The 20,893-nt window shown below is 41.3% G+C and overlaps 2 protein-coding genes across 2 annotated transcripts in view; one reads left to right on the forward strand and one right to left on the reverse strand.

Moving 5' to 3' along the window:
- LOC126395343 (ras-specific guanine nucleotide-releasing factor RalGPS1-like) overlaps positions 1-20,893 on the forward strand; it is a 304,495-nt gene that overhangs the window by 120,072 nt on the left and 163,530 nt on the right. The gene's annotated exons all lie outside the window — the stretch shown is intronic.
- The window catches only part of LOC126395318 (angiopoietin-related protein 2-like), an 86,837-nt gene that overhangs the window by 60,832 nt on the left and 5,112 nt on the right, over positions 1-20,893 (reverse strand). The window contains exons 2-3 of the mRNA XM_050052707.1: positions 6,101-7,012; positions 4,402-4,595 (exon numbers count right to left, since the gene is read on the reverse strand). Of these exons, the coding sequence (XP_049908664.1) occupies positions 4,402-4,595; positions 6,101-6,977 (1,071 nt within the window). The 5' untranslated portion in view covers positions 6,978-7,012. The remainder of the gene's footprint in view (positions 1-4,401; positions 4,596-6,100; positions 7,013-20,893) is intronic.

The raw sequence follows: 20,893 nt of genomic DNA on the forward strand, positions 1-20,893 counted from the left end.
TATATTCAGCATCTGTCATCTTAGAAAAGTCAAAAGAAAAGAAACAGAGTGAGACTGCGAGAGAGAAAGAGAGAGCGCGCACGCACGAGAGAAACGCAACATTGATTTACAATTGTGGTGACCTCCTCCCAGGCTACCTTTGCATCATCAGCCTGTGGAGGTCTGCTCGCAGTTGCGTATATTCGGACACTGCGAGCTTGAACCTCCTGGACCAAAACATCAGTTTCCTCCTGGGAGAAGTTTGGCCGTCTGACGCTGCTGCTCTCTTCTGCCATGGCGAATTGAGTCAACTCTCATTACGCCTTCGTGCGGCGCATTTAAGGGCGAGGAGAGGGGCTCATTTGATTGGTGTGATGTGTGTAAAACCCACTCCATGCCTTCTCTCCTCCCTCTTTCCGACTTGCGCAGATAGGAGGGATGGAGGTGGGAAAGAGGAGTAGCTGCGCCAGGCGCACGGTGTGCCAAACTTGCATAATTGGCGAAACGCAGGTGCGCTGCGCCCCCGCCTCGCCCGGTCTGCGAAACTAGAGCCCATGGTGTAAAAAGCTCTTTGAGTGGTCGGAAGACTAGAAAGGCGCTATACAAATGCAGGTCCATTTACCATTTACCAGTTTGTTTTTCCCCATGTCTGTCTACTACAAATAGCAATGTCACCAACTTCTCCAACTATATCACGGAACTATTTGATGTCTACTGTCACTTGTGTACTACACATATCAGTCCCTCCAGGATCTCGCGGCAAAAAAAACTTGAATTTGCGGCCAAAACCCCTTGAATTTAAATTTAAAAATTGCAGCATTTTTATGTGATTTTTTGCGGGAAATTGCAGCAAATGACAAAAATTGTGGCTAATGACAAAAGGAGTGACTTTTTTTTTTTAATTACTACCTCCAAAAAAAATAAGTAATGTAATCACTTGCTATAATAATCATACTGAATATTACAAAAATAGCTGCAAATGTTTTTTTTTTATAGTTCTCTTCTTTAGTTTTATTTAATTAGTTTCAAAACATGGACTCCAATAATGTTGCAAAAAATCCTGAGTGAAATATTGTAGCTCTCAAACCACACAATGTGACTGTAAAACAACATGTAAGCTACATCTTCTGTAAACATAACATTTTAATACATTAAAAAAAAAATTGAAAAATTGCAAGCCCCCGCAAATATTGCGGACTTTCATTGAATTTGCATTATTTATTGCGATCGCAAGATTTTCTGGAGGGACTGACATATAGCCTCTATCCCAGTGAGAAAGAAGAAACACAGTAGTTTTACCCCTAAGTTTAAGGTTTTGGTAACACTCTATGAAAACCACATGTATAGTGTATTATGAGGGCATTTATAGTGAACTGTAATGCATTTGTAGTGCATGCACCATCATAACATTTTGGATGTTTTTTCAATATATTGATGGTTTTTATACTACCAGGTTTTAGGAGATACTAAAGCACCTCAGCACCCCTACGTCTTGTATCCATGCTATGTGCATAAATAGTAATAATAATAATAATAAATAAATAAATATCCTAAGGATAATAAAACAATGTTTGCATTTTTGTTTGCATTAACATCATGCATCCATTCTCTTATGAAACATGAAAAAGAATGCTTTTCAATGTATGTAATATTCATATATTGTACAAAATAAGAAAAAGCATGTTGACCATTTAAACAAGAGTTACAGCTAATTCGCAATGCTGTGGCAAGAATCTATTAAAAAAAATTATCTCATTCCATGGAAACTGTGGAAATCTGGATTGATTAAATATCAGGGTTTTTTTTTACCCGATTATAACTTGTAATATTAATCTGTTGTATATTTGGCGTACTCAGTGCTTAATTTGAGCCGGAACGTACTGGCATACCAGGATCTTTTCAGAAAAGGCCCTGGTGCGTTCCGGAACTAAATTGCATGGGTCTAGATCTTTTCACATCTAAAAACTACATACAGTTTTGGCTGATGTCACTAGTGTTGCGGTGCCTCACGTACCACTACTGTGGGATAAGTTCAAAGTCCAATCGCAAGAGGGTGAGTGTCCATGCACCGTCCAATAACGGCGCGCGCTGGTCACCTGGCACTCAATATGCTGCTGTAGTGGTTTGTTTTCCAGACATGTTAGTATCTTTGAGCAGTGAAAGTTATTATTTATTTCATTTTACTTGTCGGCAGTGATTTGTTTTCCATAGAGCTCTACGTGCGATTGTGGGTTGAACGGGGGTCACAGACAGGAATATGGCGGTCAAATAGCCTACGGCGGCTCCGCGGCGCAAGATAACGGCTTACCAGCGACAGAGAAGTCCGACTCAAGGTCCAGTAGCCTAATTTCCTCTTTCGTTGGCGTCATGACTGCCCAGTAGTACCTGGACAACCAAGCCGTGGTGGCACACAGGTATGTGTGGTGTCAGAGGAGAAACGAGCCGTTCACATTTCTCTCTTTGTGGCAGGTAACAGCCCACAAACTTTAGGGACTGTTCTTTACTTATGAAGGGACTGTTCTTTACTTGTCAGAGGGGGAGGGTGGCTGATTGATTTTTATTTTATTTATTTATTTTATTTCAATCCCCCCTATGTTAAATACTTATTGATGTTGTTTTTGAAGTATGAATAAGTCAATGAGTAATTTATTCCATTGAAATATCATAGATGTATTATAGAAAAGTGATTTATCTTTTTATAAATGACAAAAGGCACATCTGCCTCATTTTTGTTGTGGTATCGTGATACTACTCAGAACCGTGATACTTTCACTGGTATCGTATCGTGGGTCCCAATTTTGGTACCGTGACAACACTAGATGTCACAACCATTCCATTTGGAGTTGCGCAGTGAGGCGGCTCGGGTGCTGCTTAAAAAAGTGTTCCCCCACTTTTGGGAGTGGGGGAACACTGCTCTCAAAGTGTTCCCCTACTTCTAATTTTACAAATTAAGCACTGGGCGTACTGTTATATTCAAAGATGTAGGTTTTTTATTCTTTGGTTTCCCTATTTATTCCTTTCATCACTAATAACAACTTTACTCACAGTTTTGTTCATTGATTTTTTTCTGATTGCTTCTTTTTATTTTTTATTAAGAATAACAAGATTGAATTATTTTATTTTAGAATATAATTATTTAGTCATTACTATCTAAAAAAACAGCAAAGGGTTGTATGTTCACATGGTCTAGAATCAAAAGTAGAACAGCCCTGAACTGACTTCATAAACACTAATTATCCTCTGCCTTAGACTGTGGGCTTTTTTTTCCTCCAAAGCACATGGCCATTAACTTGGTTTACGCCATGTTCAAGAAACTACGTCATGATTTATGTAAAGTCTGTGTATTTCTTTGTTGTTAGTGTCCTATCTACAGAAAGTGCTTATCAGTACACAACAGTAAGTGCACCACTTTGGTCCAGACTAAAATAGAGAAAGAATAACAATTTCACGCATCACTCATCCTGTGAAATATCTCAACATCTGACTTATCACTGGTACATAATTTTGCACAGACGTTCATGGTTCTTATTTGATGTATCCTAATGATTTACGGGAAATTTGATACACAATCATATTCCCCTCAATGGATCTTTAAAGATGGAAAGGTTATATGTCAGTGACAGTGTTCCAGGAGTCAGACTTTGATGCCAGTTGACCAAGCAGCTGCATCTCAGCCTCTGCTGGACAGAGCCATGATCTGTTTGGAGACCAATAACAAAGAAAACAAACAAGCATATTTAGATAAAAAACATCGGTAAGCATCACATAATGTGTGTTTTTTAATCTGGTGGGAGGATTTTTTTCCATTAAAGTTGGAACAACAAAGATATGATGGATTAAAGAGTGATTTGCAGTGCCCGCCCCATTAACTACGTAGAACTGACACCAAAGTCTGGCTCCTCGAATGCTGTCATTGACTTTATGACCGTTCCTTCTTTTTAGTTTCCTTGATGAATTGTAATGACTTAAGTGGTTCTCTTACTTTTCGTCCAGCACCATCAGGTCCAAATAGTTTTTTTGTTTGTTTATTTGTTTTTTAATTAATGTATTGGTCTATGACCAATACTGGGGAACCTATGTTCTCATCGGCCTTCCCTGTTTTTGTTTTGTGCTAATTAGATGGTAAACTTTATACTAATGTAACATCTGGATGTTGGTATTGGCTTTTTTTTGTATGTTAGCATACTGACATTAGAATTTAGCTCAAAGCACTACTGTGCCTACATATAGTCTCACAGTGCTGCTAGCATGGCTGTAGACTCTTAGTCTTGCTTAAAAAGTGTAAATGATTCTGAGCTTAAAATATAACACCATGTCTCCATTTAATGCAATGGATGCTGACATCTTTGCAGCTCGATTTTTCAGATTTCTTTACAAGACATAAAGAACATTATGTTTCCAAGCTCAGATCCTTGTTATCACCTTGTACGTCTCCCAGTTTCTAAAGAAGTTCACAGAACCATCCTGACGTTTCTGAATGACAGTCCAGCCACCAGGGTCTTGTCTCTGGTCACACCAAACCTGCATGAATCGGTTGCCATTGTCTGGTTTCAGGAGGTACATGCCACTGGTGGTGTATCCACCCTGCAGAGCTTCTAGACAGTCTTTGAAAGGACCTGCAGGGGAGATGGAATTCTGACTGATAAAACTGTATACTGCATATTGATCTACAAAGATTTTAATGACTGGCATTCATTTTCACTAACACGCTAATGTCATGATTATTACAATTCTAACAACCTGTGCAAGTAACAGACACTGCAACATCAAATAGAATGGTAAACATAGTGTTCCTGTGAAATCATTGTTGACCATGTATTATGTATGCCAGTTATGACAAATGCTTTCCAATGTCTGTGATGCTGGCAGCACTAAATATTACCATGAACAAAACCTCTATATTTCTAGATAACCACAGAAGACCACATGGAAACACAGAAACAACACATTTAAATTGCTGTATTGTATTCAAATCTCACCGAATGATTATAAGCAGTGGTTACTTGTTTCATTTGTCCACCTTGGAGTCCTGGAAAGCTTTGTGTGTGACAGCTTTACTGTAAAGTTACAATGCTGTAACAGTGTGTGTGTGTGTGTGTGTGTGTGTGTGTGTGTGTGTGTGTGTGTGTGTGTCTGTCTGTGTCTGTGTGTCTGTGTGTGTCTGTATCTGTGTCTGTGTGTCTGTGTGTGTGATTGTGTGATTTAAATGCATTACATTACAGCACAAAGTATCATCTCCCTATAACTCAGGTACAGCTGAGGGGACATATCCCCATCATTTCTCCCTTCTCGTCTGCATATAATGATATAATTTATTTTCTTACAGTGACTATTCTCCTAAAAAAGATGCTGGAATTTAACATCAATCAAAGATAAGGCAGAAAAGGAAATTAAATATTATCTACCCCACCCTATACAGCAATGCGCCAACAAAGGAAGCAGAAAAGAATACGATAATCTTCTAAACATAGATGTAAACAGCACAGACAAAATTGGCTTTGCAAATGTTTTATGAGGAAGGAAATACATTCAACACTATGGTTAAACCTCAATGATACAAATACATTTTGGTGAATAATACTACTGTAAATGTAAACATACTTTGGTCAGCCAGGATCTGCAACTGTTTTGGTCACAGTGCTTTAAAAGTTTAAAATGCACCATAATATTTAAAAGGTGTGTTAAAAAAGTCATGATCTAAGATCAAATAAAATGATTTCAAAAACTCTTCCTCAGTTTGAATTGTGACGTGCAGTGACAAATGTCTTTTTGTGGCACTAGATCAATTACAGATGATTCTGATGTGAAAATGGTATCATCAATGAAGCTGATTCTATTCTTATTCTGATATTCATGTTCACTCTAAGATTGCATTATTGTAAACTAACTAGTTACAACCACGAACACGTTACTGAAGACGTGTAAGAATTTTATAGCGACTTTGACATCAATTGCAGCTGCAGTAATTTTTCAAAAAGGCCTCTGTGATCCTCATTGTCAGTAAGGTTTATCGCTGTAGAAAAAACAATTCCCCAGCGTTGTTAAGTATTGGACAATGTGTGGTCTGTGTCCCCTGATCCTAGAGGAAGACATAAAAGTGTTTGTGTGGTCATCTACTTACCAGAGGGCTCACTCGTAAAACTGTGTGTTGCACTTGGCATTGTGGGCAATGGAGGTGGTAATGCTTTGGAGTTCTGGTCACTCTGTATGTCATTTGTCATGGGTTTATTGGTGTAGCGGGTGTAGGTAGGTGGGTGGAAGGGCCTGTAGCCTCCAGGTGAAAGTATAGGCATCTGTAGAGGATGCTGTGAACGGGCAGCGTGGCTCCTGTCCTGCACTATACCATATGAGTATCCTCCCCGCTTACAATGTTCCTCTAGTTGCAGCAGGAGAGCGCTCTGGTTACTTGCAAGAGCTGACAGATGCTGGTACTTATGTTCCAGGTCACGGTAGCGTAAGGCTAGCCTCCCCATCTCGTTTGTATGGTTGAGCACACAGATCTCCAGCTGTGACACCTCTAGAGCATTATCTCGTTTGCGGATAATCTCATGCAGCAGCTGCATGTAGAGCTGTGTAACTCTGGAGTTCATGTTGCGACTCTCTTTACGCAGTAGCTTGACTTCATTGACCACCCCCCCATCTACTGCTACCAACTCCTGCAGCGATTCAATCTGCCGTTGCTGCTTCTGCAGCTCACTGTTGAGCAGCTCCAGGTCCTGCTTATTGACCCGATTCTCCAGCATGGCCTCAGGCTTCATGGAGTTCACACAGATGGCCCCATTGTTTTTCTGCTGAGGGACAAAAAAGGTGTAAGAACATTTGTCTGTTTGGGAAGCGCTGTGGTCAACCATGGCACGTTTTTGCCGTTTTGATGCATAGATAAACTCTTTCTCCAAGATCTCTTCAATGTTTCCCATTTCCTGAGTGTCTCCCTGGAGAGAGGACTTGGTTCCAGAGAGCAACAGGAGCACCAGCAAAACCACCACAGGGGGAATCATGGCACAATCCTGCTGCACCCAACCCAAGAAGATTTCTGGAACAGAGGGAGAAAAGATTATCAGTAAATGTCTATTCTCTCATATCATTCATATATTGCAGCTAGCCTATAGCATTACTAATTGTCACAATCTTCTGGTGCTTAAAGCAGCCTTCATTAGGGCCCAAACACCAGAGGAGAGATTTGTGAGAAAGACCAAGGAAAATATCAAACACTAAAAGGACATGGCGTCAGTGACAGTATTCAAAGAGCCAGACTTTGGTTTAAGTTCTGCTAAATTCAATGGGGCAGGCAGGACAAATCACACTGTAACCCATCATATCTTTCTTGTTTCAACTTTGGCTGAAAAATCCTTGATTAAAAATCACGCATGCTTACTAATGCTTCAGTGTTTCCCCCTACGTTTACAGCTTTTGGGGGTTGATTTCCGATTCGAGTGGAGATTTTTCAGTTCCAGTATCAATTTTTTCTAGTATGTGAAAGAGATTCTCAGAGAACTAACAGTGTAACGTTTACAAGGATTTTTTTTTAAACAATAAATTCACAACAGGAATAAAACTGAATATTTTAGAACTAATGTTTCTAGCGCCGCAACAGTAATATTAAAACAGCAAAGTCACAGTATGAACTTAATATCTCACTGGAAATAAAATAAAAATGTCAATAAAATAAGTCATATTCCTGACATCACAATACTGAGTCAAGTTTAGAAAGAATAGAGAACACAGACATCAGTCAGTATCAGTCCTGCTGTTCTTTCTGCTTCTCCCTCTGCTGCTGAGGAGAATCACTGCCTGCAGGTCACATGACCACGGGGTTAATCCATTCAACATAAACAGTTGTTGTTGTTTTAGCTTGTTAGCAACAATTTACTGGAAAGCGCTCTGTGCTTGTTTATAACATAATATTGGCGGCGCTGGATGAGAGACTGCAGACAGAGCAGATTGAAATATCACTTTTTGTTTACATGTAGCTGATCAGGTATATTGATAAAGTATTGGCTTTTTTCTCGAGGAGGTTTTATTGCACTCACAGTAACAAGCGTAGTTGTCAGCTCAAGTTATCTTCACATTTCTGTCTCCACCGCTGCATCTTTACTCCATGTTTGTGTGTGTCTGTGTGCGTGCATAAAAGTGGCGCAGCAGCCAGGATGCACAGACAGCAGGAAGAGACGCTGCAGCATGATAATAAATTACACCCAAAAGTAAGCTAACAGTTACAGATTAAAGACCCGGTAATGTGGAGCTTCTCAATACAACAGTCGTTCATAACTTAGCGCTGCGGCTCATTTACTTATGAGATTACCGGTGTTACAGCTTCACAAATCCGCGGGAAAAAGCGTATATTGAAAGATCGATCTTGGATTTTACGAATCAATGTCGGGTAATCCCAGTGAAGATCAATTTGAATTGGATGAATCGATTATTTTAACCCAGCCCTAGTGTGTGCATTGAGGCGAAACTCCGCCGTGCGCAATACAGCGAGCAGAGGAGAATTGTAAACGCGTGACCACATAGAGACAGAAATGACATGTCGTGTAAATAAGATAAATAACATCAGGCTATTTAGTTTGTTTAATAAAAGGACAAGGTATTGACCTGTTGTATATGAAAGGTAACCTTAAATTACCTCTGTTGTGATCTGGCGCTCTGTAGAAAATAAAATTAAAATTAACATGACAAGGGACAAGTGGAATAGTTTATAGGCTACTGAACTTGAATTGACCACTTTAATAAATACAGGGAGAGCAGACTGATACAGCAACTGAGAGAGACAATGTTCAGGTTCAGAGCTTCCAGGGGAACTGAGTCAGTCCACAACTCTCAGCGTGGCATGCAGAAGCAGCAAACAGGTGAAGAGCCGGTGTCCGCCGGACGCACTCACACAGCAGGCAGTTCAGTTGTGTGCAAGGGTAACGTGGTAACGTACTTTTTTGATTGTGAACGGATTCAAACCTTCAGATTTTCAATTTTAAAAGTACCTCTATCTCTCTTTCACCAACACACTGATTGAAAAATACATTCATATTCATATGTTGTTGTATTGATGAAATTTATTCATGTTAGCACCAAAAATGTCTGTGAAATCACTGTTTTAAAAGTCTTTATATTTGGGTTTTGCTCAAAACTTGATGAAGTGAAATACAATCATTGACAATGGGTCAGGCAAGGGATCTTTTTCTGCATTGAGGCAGAAAATTCAAAAACTTTAAGTCCTATTTACAAATGGGCATATCATCTGAGAGTAGACACATCTACATTTTGATGTATAAATTATGTATGAAGAATGAAAATTGTGAGTGCTACAATTGGTTTAGGTCATAAAATGTAAAACCATAAAGGCATGAGAAAGTAAAAGTGGTTGTCTGTTGCTGAAAGTATGTGGAAGCAGTAGCATTTCAAAGTGGAGTATATTTAACAGGATTCCAAATCTCTCTTTATGGACTTACATTGTGAAAAGAAAAAAAAAAAAAAAAGGTCAATATCTTAAAATGCTGAATACAAGCATAAATGTCCTTAAAGAGCTCAACATTTTGATATTTGAATGGTTTCTGTGGCTGAAAATATGCAGAAGTAGTGGTCGACCGACAAAGGAATGTAAGAAGTCATAATAATAAAGATTTGGATTTCAGTAGTTTTGATGTTGAAACAGCATTCAGACAACTAGAAAATGCGTGTGAATGCTGAAAGTGCAGAAATATAAAACAAATTGCTTCAAAAATCTGAATATCTGGCAGAAATGGAAGCTGAACTGCATAATACTTTTTTGAAAACCCAGCAAAATTTCAACCTCTGTGACCAGAGCCACTATTGTGAGGAACTTTACATAAATAAGCCAAGTGCTTATAGACATTGCTTAAAAAGTGAAAGGCTAAATATTAATACTGTCAAAGCTCGAAGTTGAGATGATGCCTTAGAGGGCTGAGAGAAAAACAGGGGTGTCGGTGGCTTAGTGGATAGAGCAGGCGCCCCATGTAAAAGGCTGTTGCTGCAGCGGCCCAGGTTCAACTCCAGCCTGAGGCCCTTTGCTGCATGTCATTACCCCTCTCTCTCTCCCCCCTTCACGCTTAACTGTCAAAGGCAAAAATGCCCCAAAAAATATCTTTAGAAAAAACAAAACAAACAAACAAACAAAAAAAAAAAACAGCAGTCATAGCAGACACGTCCTTAAAAGATTGGAACAGTTTAACATTTGAATGGTTGACGTAACTGAAAGTATGCAAAAAGTCACTGAAATTCAACATGGGATAGAGTGAAGATGATAGAGAGAAAAGTTCAATATTTTAGAAAGCACTGACGGTCAGAAAAAGTTTATTTAAAGCATAAACTTTATGTATGTGTGAGTATAAGTCTGTGTGTGCATGTCAATATGTATCTGTGTGTGTGTGTGTGTGTGTGTGTGTGTGTGTGTGTACGCAAATATAATCTGTGTGTGTAACAACGTTGTTTTAAAGAAAAAAGTGAGTAGTTCCTTAAGAACTGAATGAATGAACGGCTCCTGCTGCTACAGATGACAGGAAAATATGATATCCATTCTTAGGGAGTTGTGAAGATCTTCTAGGATGTGTCTTACAAATTGTGCAAAACTATACAATATTATATTATTTATAATGTAACTATCCTATTATATGGTAAATGGAACTGCATTTGTATAGCGCCTTTCTTGTCATCCGACCACTTTTTACACTACGAGTCACATTCACCCATTCACACACACATTCATGCACTAGTGGCTGAGGCTACTGTACAAGGTGCCACCTCACACACTGATGGAACGGCCATCGGGAGCAATTTGGGGTTCAGTATCTTGCTTAAGGATACTTCGACATGCAGACCGGCAGAGCCGGGGAACGAACCGCTGATCTTGCGATTGGTGGACGACCCGCTCTACCTCTGAGCCACAGCCGCCCCAGTAAATGGCTGCAAGCCAAAGTCAAACCTGCGACTGCTGCAGCGAGGCATCACCTCTGTACATGGGGCACCGGCACTATCCACTACACTACAGACGCCCCCTGTCGCCTTATATGCAATTGTACCTATAAAAAGTGGTACCAGCCAGCAGTTCAACTACGATGCCATCTTGCTATTGACTGTTTCTTCTGACACATCGTTGAATCTGTTGGACTGGACCAGTGGAGCTGTTTCATATTTTGGTAATCGATAGGTGTGTCATACACATACAGAGGCTGCCATACTACACTTAACTGTGAACATAAAAAAGTTGAATAAAGTCGGAGCTCAGTACCAAGTACCAAAATGTGTCCCCATGTATAGATAACACAAATATTAGAGCTAATTTGTTAACAGAGGTGAGTCTTGCACTCTGGTTAAATTCAGTACCAAGAAAATGTTTCATTTTACCAAAGTCTTTTCATCTTGAATTTCACTCTGAGCATCTCCTTCACAACTTTCAGTTCATTTTCATCAGTGGCAGCAATGATCAAATCATGAACCCACATTAACATGTCCACTCATTTTTTGTTTCCCTTGTATGAACACAGTGATCAGCTGGATTTTGCACAAAAACTTCACTCTGATACTTGTGCAGCATCTTGTTCCATGTCTGCCTTATTGTTTTAGTCCATATACTGACTATTCTAGCTTATACACCAACTTTTTCTTTGTCCTAGACTTTGCTTCATGACCCTCTAGTTATTTCAATGTAAATCTCACGATCTATTAGTGCGTGCAGGTAGGCCGTTTGGACATCCATGTGATGTCTTGTTTTCCTGTGCTGCGTTTTGCATCAACAGTCTGATACTAGTCAGGTTAGCAGTAGGAGAAAATGTTTCCTCATGGTCTTCAACCATGTTTTGACTGTGTCCTTTGGCTATCATGCCTATCGTGCCTTGTATTTGTCATATCCAGCAACATTGTTCTTAACTGCATAAACCCATCAGCCCCCCACTGCTTTCTTACCCTCTGGCGAGTTGGTTAGGGCACTAGTGCCATTTTCTCTTATGTCTGGTTCACACTACACAACATTTTTGTCTGTTCCGAGAGTCACTATGGCAGATAACATGATTGTGGACTCATAAAATCGTGCTGTGACTTGGTCAACAGACATGACAGGTCTGGTCATTTTTCACAACTTGTGTGCTGTCATCGTGTTATTCTTGTCCTATTTTTATTATTATTACTATTATTTCCGTCACTGTGGCTGTTCATGTCCCAGCTGAAATGTTATTGTAAAAAGTGCCACCACATGGCAGGAGCTACATTTGAAGTACCATATGCGAACATGCAAGTCACTGAATCCTCCACAAGTTCCTGCAAATGTTTCACAATAAACGCGTTTTTAGAAAATGAAGGGATTCTCTCAAGCAAAGTTATAAGGGGCTTTTAATGTTATACAGATACAGGAAGTGTTGAGTTTGAAATGATGGCTCGATACATTTTCTTTATCAAGGCAAATGGGAGAGGATAAAAAGTAAAAATATAAAAATACAGAGGGAATAATAAATAACTGCCCGTTTATAATGTAACCTGTTTCAAATGAAGCTGGTAGCCTCTGCAGTTGTGGTAAGTTAAAGCCCTGCCACTATTTTTTAATTTTATTACTTTATATGCTCCATTATGAAGAAATAACATTTTTTGCTAGCTTGATGCTAATGACGGTACTCAACGGGTTGTTAAAGTGCCTCTGCTGTTTCATGCCTTCATGTTTCCTTCCTCCATCATCACTAGAGGAAATATTAAAAAGGATGGGGTTTTGTTGCCGTACAAGTGTCCACGGCAGCAGATCACTCTGTGTTTCTATTGGTCAAATTGACAGCTGTGATGGGAGCAGTCGTGAACGACAAAAAGAAAATCAAACATGCTAGACTCTCTGTTGGAACATCGTGAGGCGTCCCAGACACACTCAGTGGTCGAATTGTTAATTTTTAACAAGGGGGAAGCAATGTAGGTTTGATTTTTTGCGTGCACACATCATCAAATATGACAGCACAGATGTGCAAAATTAATCAAGACAAAGAAAAAATGGCATGACCCATACCTGCTGCCTTTAAAAACACAAATAATGCAGTAGTATTGCTATTGCAATACAGACAAAAAACATTTTAGAGTATAAATAAGAGTAGTTCTGAAATAGCTGTGAAAATTAATCTTAGAGTCACTCTTATCCTATAGACATTTCCTTAGCCAGTTATAATTTCTCCTTACCTGTGAAGCCTTGGGCTGATAATTGGTGCTGCTGTCAGGTCCCTGTCCTGATACCTGCCTGGTTTCTCCCTGTCCCTCTTCTATCTATTGCACTGATATAGATAATAAATGTGCAAAGCAAAATTCATAAATAGAATTAAGAATAGTAGTGGTGACATAGCTGTGGAAATTAATCGCAGTCACTTTTATGCTCTAGATATTTTCTCTCAGCCAGTTATAATCTCTCCTCACCTGTGAAGACCCTGCATGATCATCCTTGCTGGCCTCTGGTTCAGTTAGGCTACTATATAGTCTTGTTAACTATCTTAACTTGATATATTGGCATCTATTAATTAGTCATCATTTAGCGAACATTATCTACATGCAACAGCATTACTCAACTTACACGGTTTGTTTGGAAGAAACTGTGCAAGGTTTTTTGCATCTTGCTGGCTGGTTTGCTGAACATAATTAACACAGAGGCACTGCCCAGCAGCACACATCTCGTCTGTATGCGACTGATTATGATCACAACATGACAGCGTGTTTATGCCACCTGGCGCCACCTACTCATGGTGTGTTAAAGACGGCTCGGAAAAACACGTTATCACATGTTAAAAACGAATTGAACGGTGGTAACAGCTGTAAAAAGTGCGGGGGACGGAGGGCAGAGATACGGGAAGTGCGTGGGACATGTCCCCTGTGTCTCCCATGTCCCCCCCTCAAATTATGCCTGTGCCTGCACACACAGATTCTAGATTAACAAGGGGGATGCTTTTGGTCAATTTTCTAACAAAGGGGATGGCATCCTGCCTCATCCAGATGCACGGAAGATAGCTCTGCTTCTCACCGTCGCGGGACCTCAGACAGTGGAAGTATACAACACATTCGTCTACACCGTGGATGAGGATAAGGCTAAGTTCAACACAGTTGTACAGAAGTTTGATGAACACTGTTCACCTAAGAAAAATGAGACTTTTGAATGGTACGTGTTTCGATCACGCATTCAACAGCCTGCAGAGAGCTTTGATGTGTTTTTGACGGACTTGAAGCTAAAAGCTAGAACGCGCAACTTTGGAGTGCTACAGGACTCAATGATTCATGATCAGATAGTGTTCGGGATCAAGGACATTAAAGTACGAGAAAGGTTGCTGAGAGAGACTGAGCTAACTTTAGCTGGTGCTGTGAAGATTTGCCATGTTAGTGAGTTAGCCCTGCAGCATGCTAAAACATTCAGTGAAACGGCGAGGGACGCAGACAGCGCAGCAGTAGCCGTAGTGTCTACCCGGACACAGAAACCGAGAGCAGCATATGCTAAACGACACAAAGACACAGAGACTTTTGATTGCGAGAGGTGTGGTGCCAGACATTCACCAAAACAATGCCCGGCATATGGGAAAGTCTGCAACAAGTGTAAAGGACGAAGTCACTTTGCAAAGCAATGCTTCTCCAAAGGAAAAAAGAGCCAAAGTGAACGGATACAGACAGTGGAGGAAACCGCTCTCAGCGATACATTCTTTGTGGGCATGGTGACACAGGAGGAGTCCACGTCTACAGAGATGGATAAATCAACTGTGAACAGAGTGGAGGGGGACCCATGGACAGAGGCACTGCATGTGAATGGAGCTGTCATCACTTTCAAACTGGACACAGGAGCAAAGGCTAACCTGGTGAATGAGCATGACATCAAGGCCGTGAAGGTAAAACCACACATACATCCAAATAACAAGCCGCTCAAAGCTTACAATGGACAGCCCATTAGTACCGCAGGCACATGCAGACTTAAAGTAAGAGTCTAAGGAAAGGAACACAGCCTCATGTTTGTTATTGTACCAGAGGGACACGAGTCACTACTAGGTGATACAGCATGTGAAAGACTGGGTTTAGTGAAAAGAGTGCACCACATCCACAGTAATGCACCAAACAGTGTGGAGTCAATAGTGAACCAGTACCCAGACATCTTTAAAGGATTTGGTGTTCTGCCATTCACCTACAAGATACAGTTAAAAGAGGATGCAAAGCCTGTTATTCATGCACCCAGACATGTTCCAGCACCACTGCGTGACAAGTTAAAGCAGGAACTCGACCGAATGACGTCACTGGGAGTCATCAAGAAAGTGGAGGAGCCCACGGAATGGGTTAATGGTGTGTGTTAAGAAACAGACTGTTGATCTACGTGTGTGCATGGATCCAAAAGATCTCAATGCCAACATAAAGAGAGAGCATTACCAGATTCCAACAAGGGGTGAGATCACAAGTGAAATGGCTGGTGCAAGGTTCTTCAGTAAGCTGGATGCATTGCAAGGATTTTGGCAACTGAAGCTGCATGAAGACAGCACAAAATACTGCACATTTAATACACCTTTTGGCCGTCACTCCTTTCAGAGGATGCCTTTCGGAATCTCCTCTGCCCCTGAGGTGTTTCACAGGACTATGGAGCATATCATAGAGGGCATTGACGGGGTCCGGGTGTACGTGGAGGACATCGTGCTTTGGGGGTCAACCCTTGAGCAGCATAATGAGAGTCTCACCAAAGTGCTGCAATGTATCCAAAAATATGGACTGAAGCTGAACAGAGCCAAATGACAGTTTGGAGTGACTGAAATCACCTTTCTGGGAGACAAGCTGTCTGCAGCAGGTGTCGAGCCAGACAGAGATAAGGTGAAAGCGATACTGGAGATGCCATGCCCTGAAGATAAAAATGGTGTGTTGAGAGCACTGGGCATGATAAACTTTATCGGAAAATTCATCCCAAACCTGTCTTCAAAAACAGTGCACCTGAGACAGTTGTTGCATGATGGATGTGAGTTCAAGTGGACAGACAGTCATGAAAAGGAGTGGTCGCGGCTGAAAACTACACTCACTACAGAGCCAGTGCTGGCATACTTCGACCCATCTAAAAAGACAAAGATATCTACTGACTCATCAAAAAATGGGATTGGAGCGGTGTTACTGCAAGCTGATGGAGAGGATTGGAGGCCAGTGGCCTATGCCTCAAGGACAATGACTGCAGCCGAATGTCGATACGCTCAAATCGAAAAAGAGTGGTTGGGACTTCCACAGCTACGTCTATGGCCTGCCAACATTTGTGGCAGAGACAAACCACAAGCCATTGATCGCCATCATTAAGAAAAACCTCAGCAAGATGTCACCAGGCATCCAAAGACTGATGATGAAGCTGCAGTGCTATGACTTCAGCCTGATCTACATACCAGGTAAATACATTGTGCTTGCTGACGCTCTCTCCCGAGCCACAACATACAGGGACACACACAGTGAGAGCTCCACAGAGACTGATGTAAACCTCCACATAAACCTGCTCACTGAATCACTCCTTGTATCTGACATGAAATCCAGGCTGATTGCGGTGGAAACAGAAAAGACGCATGCCTCCAGAGAGTCATACAAAATATGAATCAGGGCTGGCCTGGAGGTGACTGTCAACAGTACTATAACATCAGAGCGGAGCTGAGTGTCGTCAATGGGCTTCTGCCCAGGAAGGACAGAGTTATCATTCCAACTGCAATGACACCAGAGATGCTAAAGAGACTGCACGAGGGGCACCTTGGCATGGAAAAATGCAAGAGGCGGCCAAGAACAGCTGTGTACTGGCCAGGGATAAATGCAGACTTTGACAGAATGGTCTCAAGTTGTGAGACCTGCCTGAAACATCAGGCAAAACAGCCAAAAGAGCCCTTGACAGTAACCGACTTGCCAGAGGAACTGTGGCAGAAAGTTGGGACTGACCTGTTTCACCTGGATGGGAAAAAATACCTGCTGGTGATTGACTATCTTTCAAACTATCCCGAGATGGCACTGCTTCCTAGCATGACTGCTACATGTGTCATCAGACAAATGAAATCCATATTTGCCAGACATGGAATTCCTCAGGCTGTGTACAGTGACAATGGACCCTGCTACGGTTGCAAGGAGTTTCAGACCTTTGCTGAGGAGTATGATTTTAGGCATGTGACTTCCAGCCCCCTTTATGCCCAGTCAAACGGTAAGGTGGAGAAAGGAGTGCACATAGTCAAACAGTTACTCAGAAAGGCACAAGACAGTGGCTCAGACCCTTATCTGGCTCTTCTGAGTTATAGGGCCTCACCATTGGAACATGGTAAATCTCCCACTGAGCTTCTGATGGGACGTAGGCTACGCACCACACTTCCCTACACTGCCCAACATAGGAAGCACAAGGAGGTCAGACAGAAGATGAAACATTTTCAAAAGAGACAAAAACTGAACTTTGACAGGTCCTCCAGAAGTCTAGCTCCACTGGCTAGACATGACACTGTGAGAGTGGAAGACTCCAACACCTGGAGCAAGAAGGCTACGGTGCTTGCAGAAGTCAGTGCAAGATCATATGCTGTCAAAACAGAGGATGGACAGATACTGAGGAGAAATCGAAGGAGTTTGCTGAAAACAAGAGACACTGTCCCAGCAGGAAGGTGTCACCGCAACATTTGATCCACTACCTCCTGTAACAGACAACAGTGTGTCAGCTGAGCAGACCAACACATCACCTGTGCTGAGAAGATCTGCTCGGACTGTTAAAGCACCTGATAGACTGAACTTGTAAACAAGAAACGAGAGACTATTTAAAAACAAAGAGAAAGAAAATGTTTTGTTTTGTTGGATGTTAATTATATGCTTTTTACAGGTGCAAGTTATTTACGTTATATACTGTTTAGCAGTTGAGTGTTCCTAAATTACAGTCTGAATGCTGGATAAATAATATAGTATGTTTATCGAGTTAACTTCTGAAGAAAGGGGGGTGTGGTGATAAGGTGTTATTCCGTCTATCCACTAGGTGGCAGCTTAGGCCTGTGTTGTACCAGTGTGCTACAGTTAAACCTCATAGAGATACATGATAAAGTAGTGTAGAAGAAGACATATTGTTTTGAACATGTGAGAAGACATTAAATGGCTCAGATAGCCAAACCCACATTTCTTATGTTTTATTGAAACATAAGAATCGGGATGATATCATGTAGTGTGTACCTGGCATTAGTGATTACATTTATTTATACATTACATTAAACCATTCCTTTGAGTTAAACAATGTTACAGCTTCCCTGAATAATAGCGGTACATCGCATATTATCACAATATTATTATTCAATGATCTACATTTGTCAGTACCTGACAAACGTACCTCATGACTCTCCTCACCAGATACATATTCACTTTGATAACCTGGGGCTGTGTTCACAAAGCGTCCTGGTGCTCCGAGAGACAAAATTCTAAGAAAATTCTTAGAATTGTGACGTTTTCTTAGAATTTCCCTTTGAAGTTAAGACTAGGTCCTTATAAAGATAAAAGTTATTCAAAAAGCATCTTAGACCTTAAGATAGCTCTTAAGATGAAAAACTTAGGAGTAGAGAGGAAGACTTTTAAGAAGCTTAAGAGTTTCTTTCGCATTGCAGAAAATGGTGGAAATACAGAGGTAGGAGAAATTATCACTGTGTGTTAAATGTGTTGTATGTCATTGTAAAGCGCTGTGTCACTGTTAGAAAAAGTGTAAATAAATAACATGTATAATCATTATTATTAATATTATTTATCTCACGTGTTCATTGGCCAAAATTGCCCCTCAGTTATGCTGCGCATGGGAGACTCCGAAAGGACAGATCTTTAGGGACCAGCAAGACCCTCTGGCCAATGATGATGAGTGGCTCAGAAGCCGGTTCCAATTGCCACGTGCAGTACTGCTGGATCTCTGCGTTGTGCTGGGCCCGACATTACACAGGAGCACCTGCAGGAACCAAGCTATGCCGGTCCCCCTTCAAGTGCTGACAACACTGGGGTTTCTGGCCACCGGCACCTTTCAGAGGGAATTGGCTGACAGGTCAGGGATATCACAGCCAACCTTAAGCTGTATTATGCCAGACGTGTTAGAAGGTTTCACTGGTTTGTCACAGTGGTACATAAAGTTTCCTTACACTGTGGGTGAACAGGCCAATAAAAAAGCGCAATTTGCAGCAAAGTCCAGTTTCCCAAATGTAAGCGGTGTTTTTGACTGCACTCATGTTGCTATAAGGGCGACTAGTGAGAATGAATTTGCTTTCATTAATCACAAGCATTTTCATTCTCTAAATGTTCAAATTATATGTGATGCGGACATGTTGCTCACAAATGTAGTGGTTTGGTGGCCTGGGTCAACCCATGATTCCCTCATATTGAGACATAGCAGTGTGTGGTGCCAACTTGAGACTGGAGCTGTGCGTGATGGCTGGCTTCTAGGTAGGGATAATTAAAATGTATTTATTCAGCATTTCATCCACAATGCATTGTAATTTTTCTCTACTGCAGTGTCTAATCCACTCACTAATATTGGACCTGGACCTGCATTTGTATAGCGCCTTTCTAGTCATTCGACCACTCAAAGCGCCTTTTACACTACGAGTCACATTCACCCATTCACACACACATTCATACACTGGTGGCTGAGGCTACCATACAAGGTGCCACCCGCTCAATTTTAACACACACACACCTTTGGAACAGCCACCGGGAGCAATTTGGGGTTCAGTATCTTGCTCAAGGATATTTCGACATGCAGACTGGAGGAGACGGGGTTCGAACCGCTGATGACCCGCTCTACCTCTAAGCCACAGTGGATAGTGGGTATCCTCTCAAACGGTGGCTGCTCACCCCTTTCCCCAATACACAGAGTGCTCAGGAAGTGAATTCCAATGTGCGCCACGGCCAGGCACGCACTGTTGTGGAGCAGACCAGTGGGCTACTGAAGGTAGGTAAGTCTGTCACTTAATGTCTCACCAGGGTTTCTTCGTGCTGTCATGGCTGTTTTAGCCTGTATAATGTCTTCAGTCAAACTAAAAGTATATATTACTTTCGAATTTAATACATTTTTAATGGTGTGAGCTGCATATATTCTAATCACCACTTAAAGGAAAAAAAAGCATTGAAGAGGTTCGTTCCTGTGGGCTCCAGCAACACTAAACCCCTGTTCTTGCCGGAGAGGGACTAAATGCACATTTTTAAATATCCCATGGAGAGAGACTCTCACTGCAACCTGCTCTGATTTGTTTTGAAAGTGTCAGCATGCAACCCTGTTCTGTGGACGATAAAAAAGTTGCAGGCATCCATCTGTGTCACCGGTGATGAGGAAATACAGTGAGTGCTGGACGGAGCAATGAGTGACAACAATCCTGTCCACATTTAAGAGTACTGTTTGTGGTGGAAATTTCCCTAGGATCTAGGTACCACGTCTGAAGGCTTGCTTTTGGTTCCAAAGGTACTAAACCAAAAGTGTTTGGTGGAAACAGGCCTTTAGGGAATAGAATTTAGGGAATTCAGGGCTTATATAAAAATGTTGATTAGTGCAGCTACTGCAGTGACCAAGATACATGACAAGCGGGAGATTTTACACTGTAAAAATCAACTCTTCAGCACTCTCTGATGGATAAAGTTTGTAATAGTGTTCCCGGTGGGACTGTCATCAATCCTGTGAAGTTTGGGGAAAATTGGATCATATATCCTGGAGTTACAAACCACTTCCTGTTGCATGGCAACACCCGCAAGGTTAACACCTTGCCACGGTCACACGATTTGATGAAAACTCAAGCCTGTTATAACTTTTTTTCTTCGAGGTCTTTTGGTGGGACAGACCAACGTTTGAAGTCAATCAGATAAAATCTCGAGTAGTAGTTTGTTAATTTACGAGCACTGGAAATGGGCAAAAATACCAAGTCCCTCAGTAACAGAGGTTTCCTGTACCGACTTTGATCATTTTGTCGATAGCGCCGTAGGC

The sequence above is a fragment of the Epinephelus moara genome, chromosome 9 (genome assembly GCF_006386435.1).
Source record: "Epinephelus moara isolate mb chromosome 9, YSFRI_EMoa_1.0, whole genome shotgun sequence".
NCBI classification, from domain to species: domain Eukaryota; kingdom Metazoa; phylum Chordata; class Actinopteri; order Perciformes; family Serranidae; genus Epinephelus; species Epinephelus moara.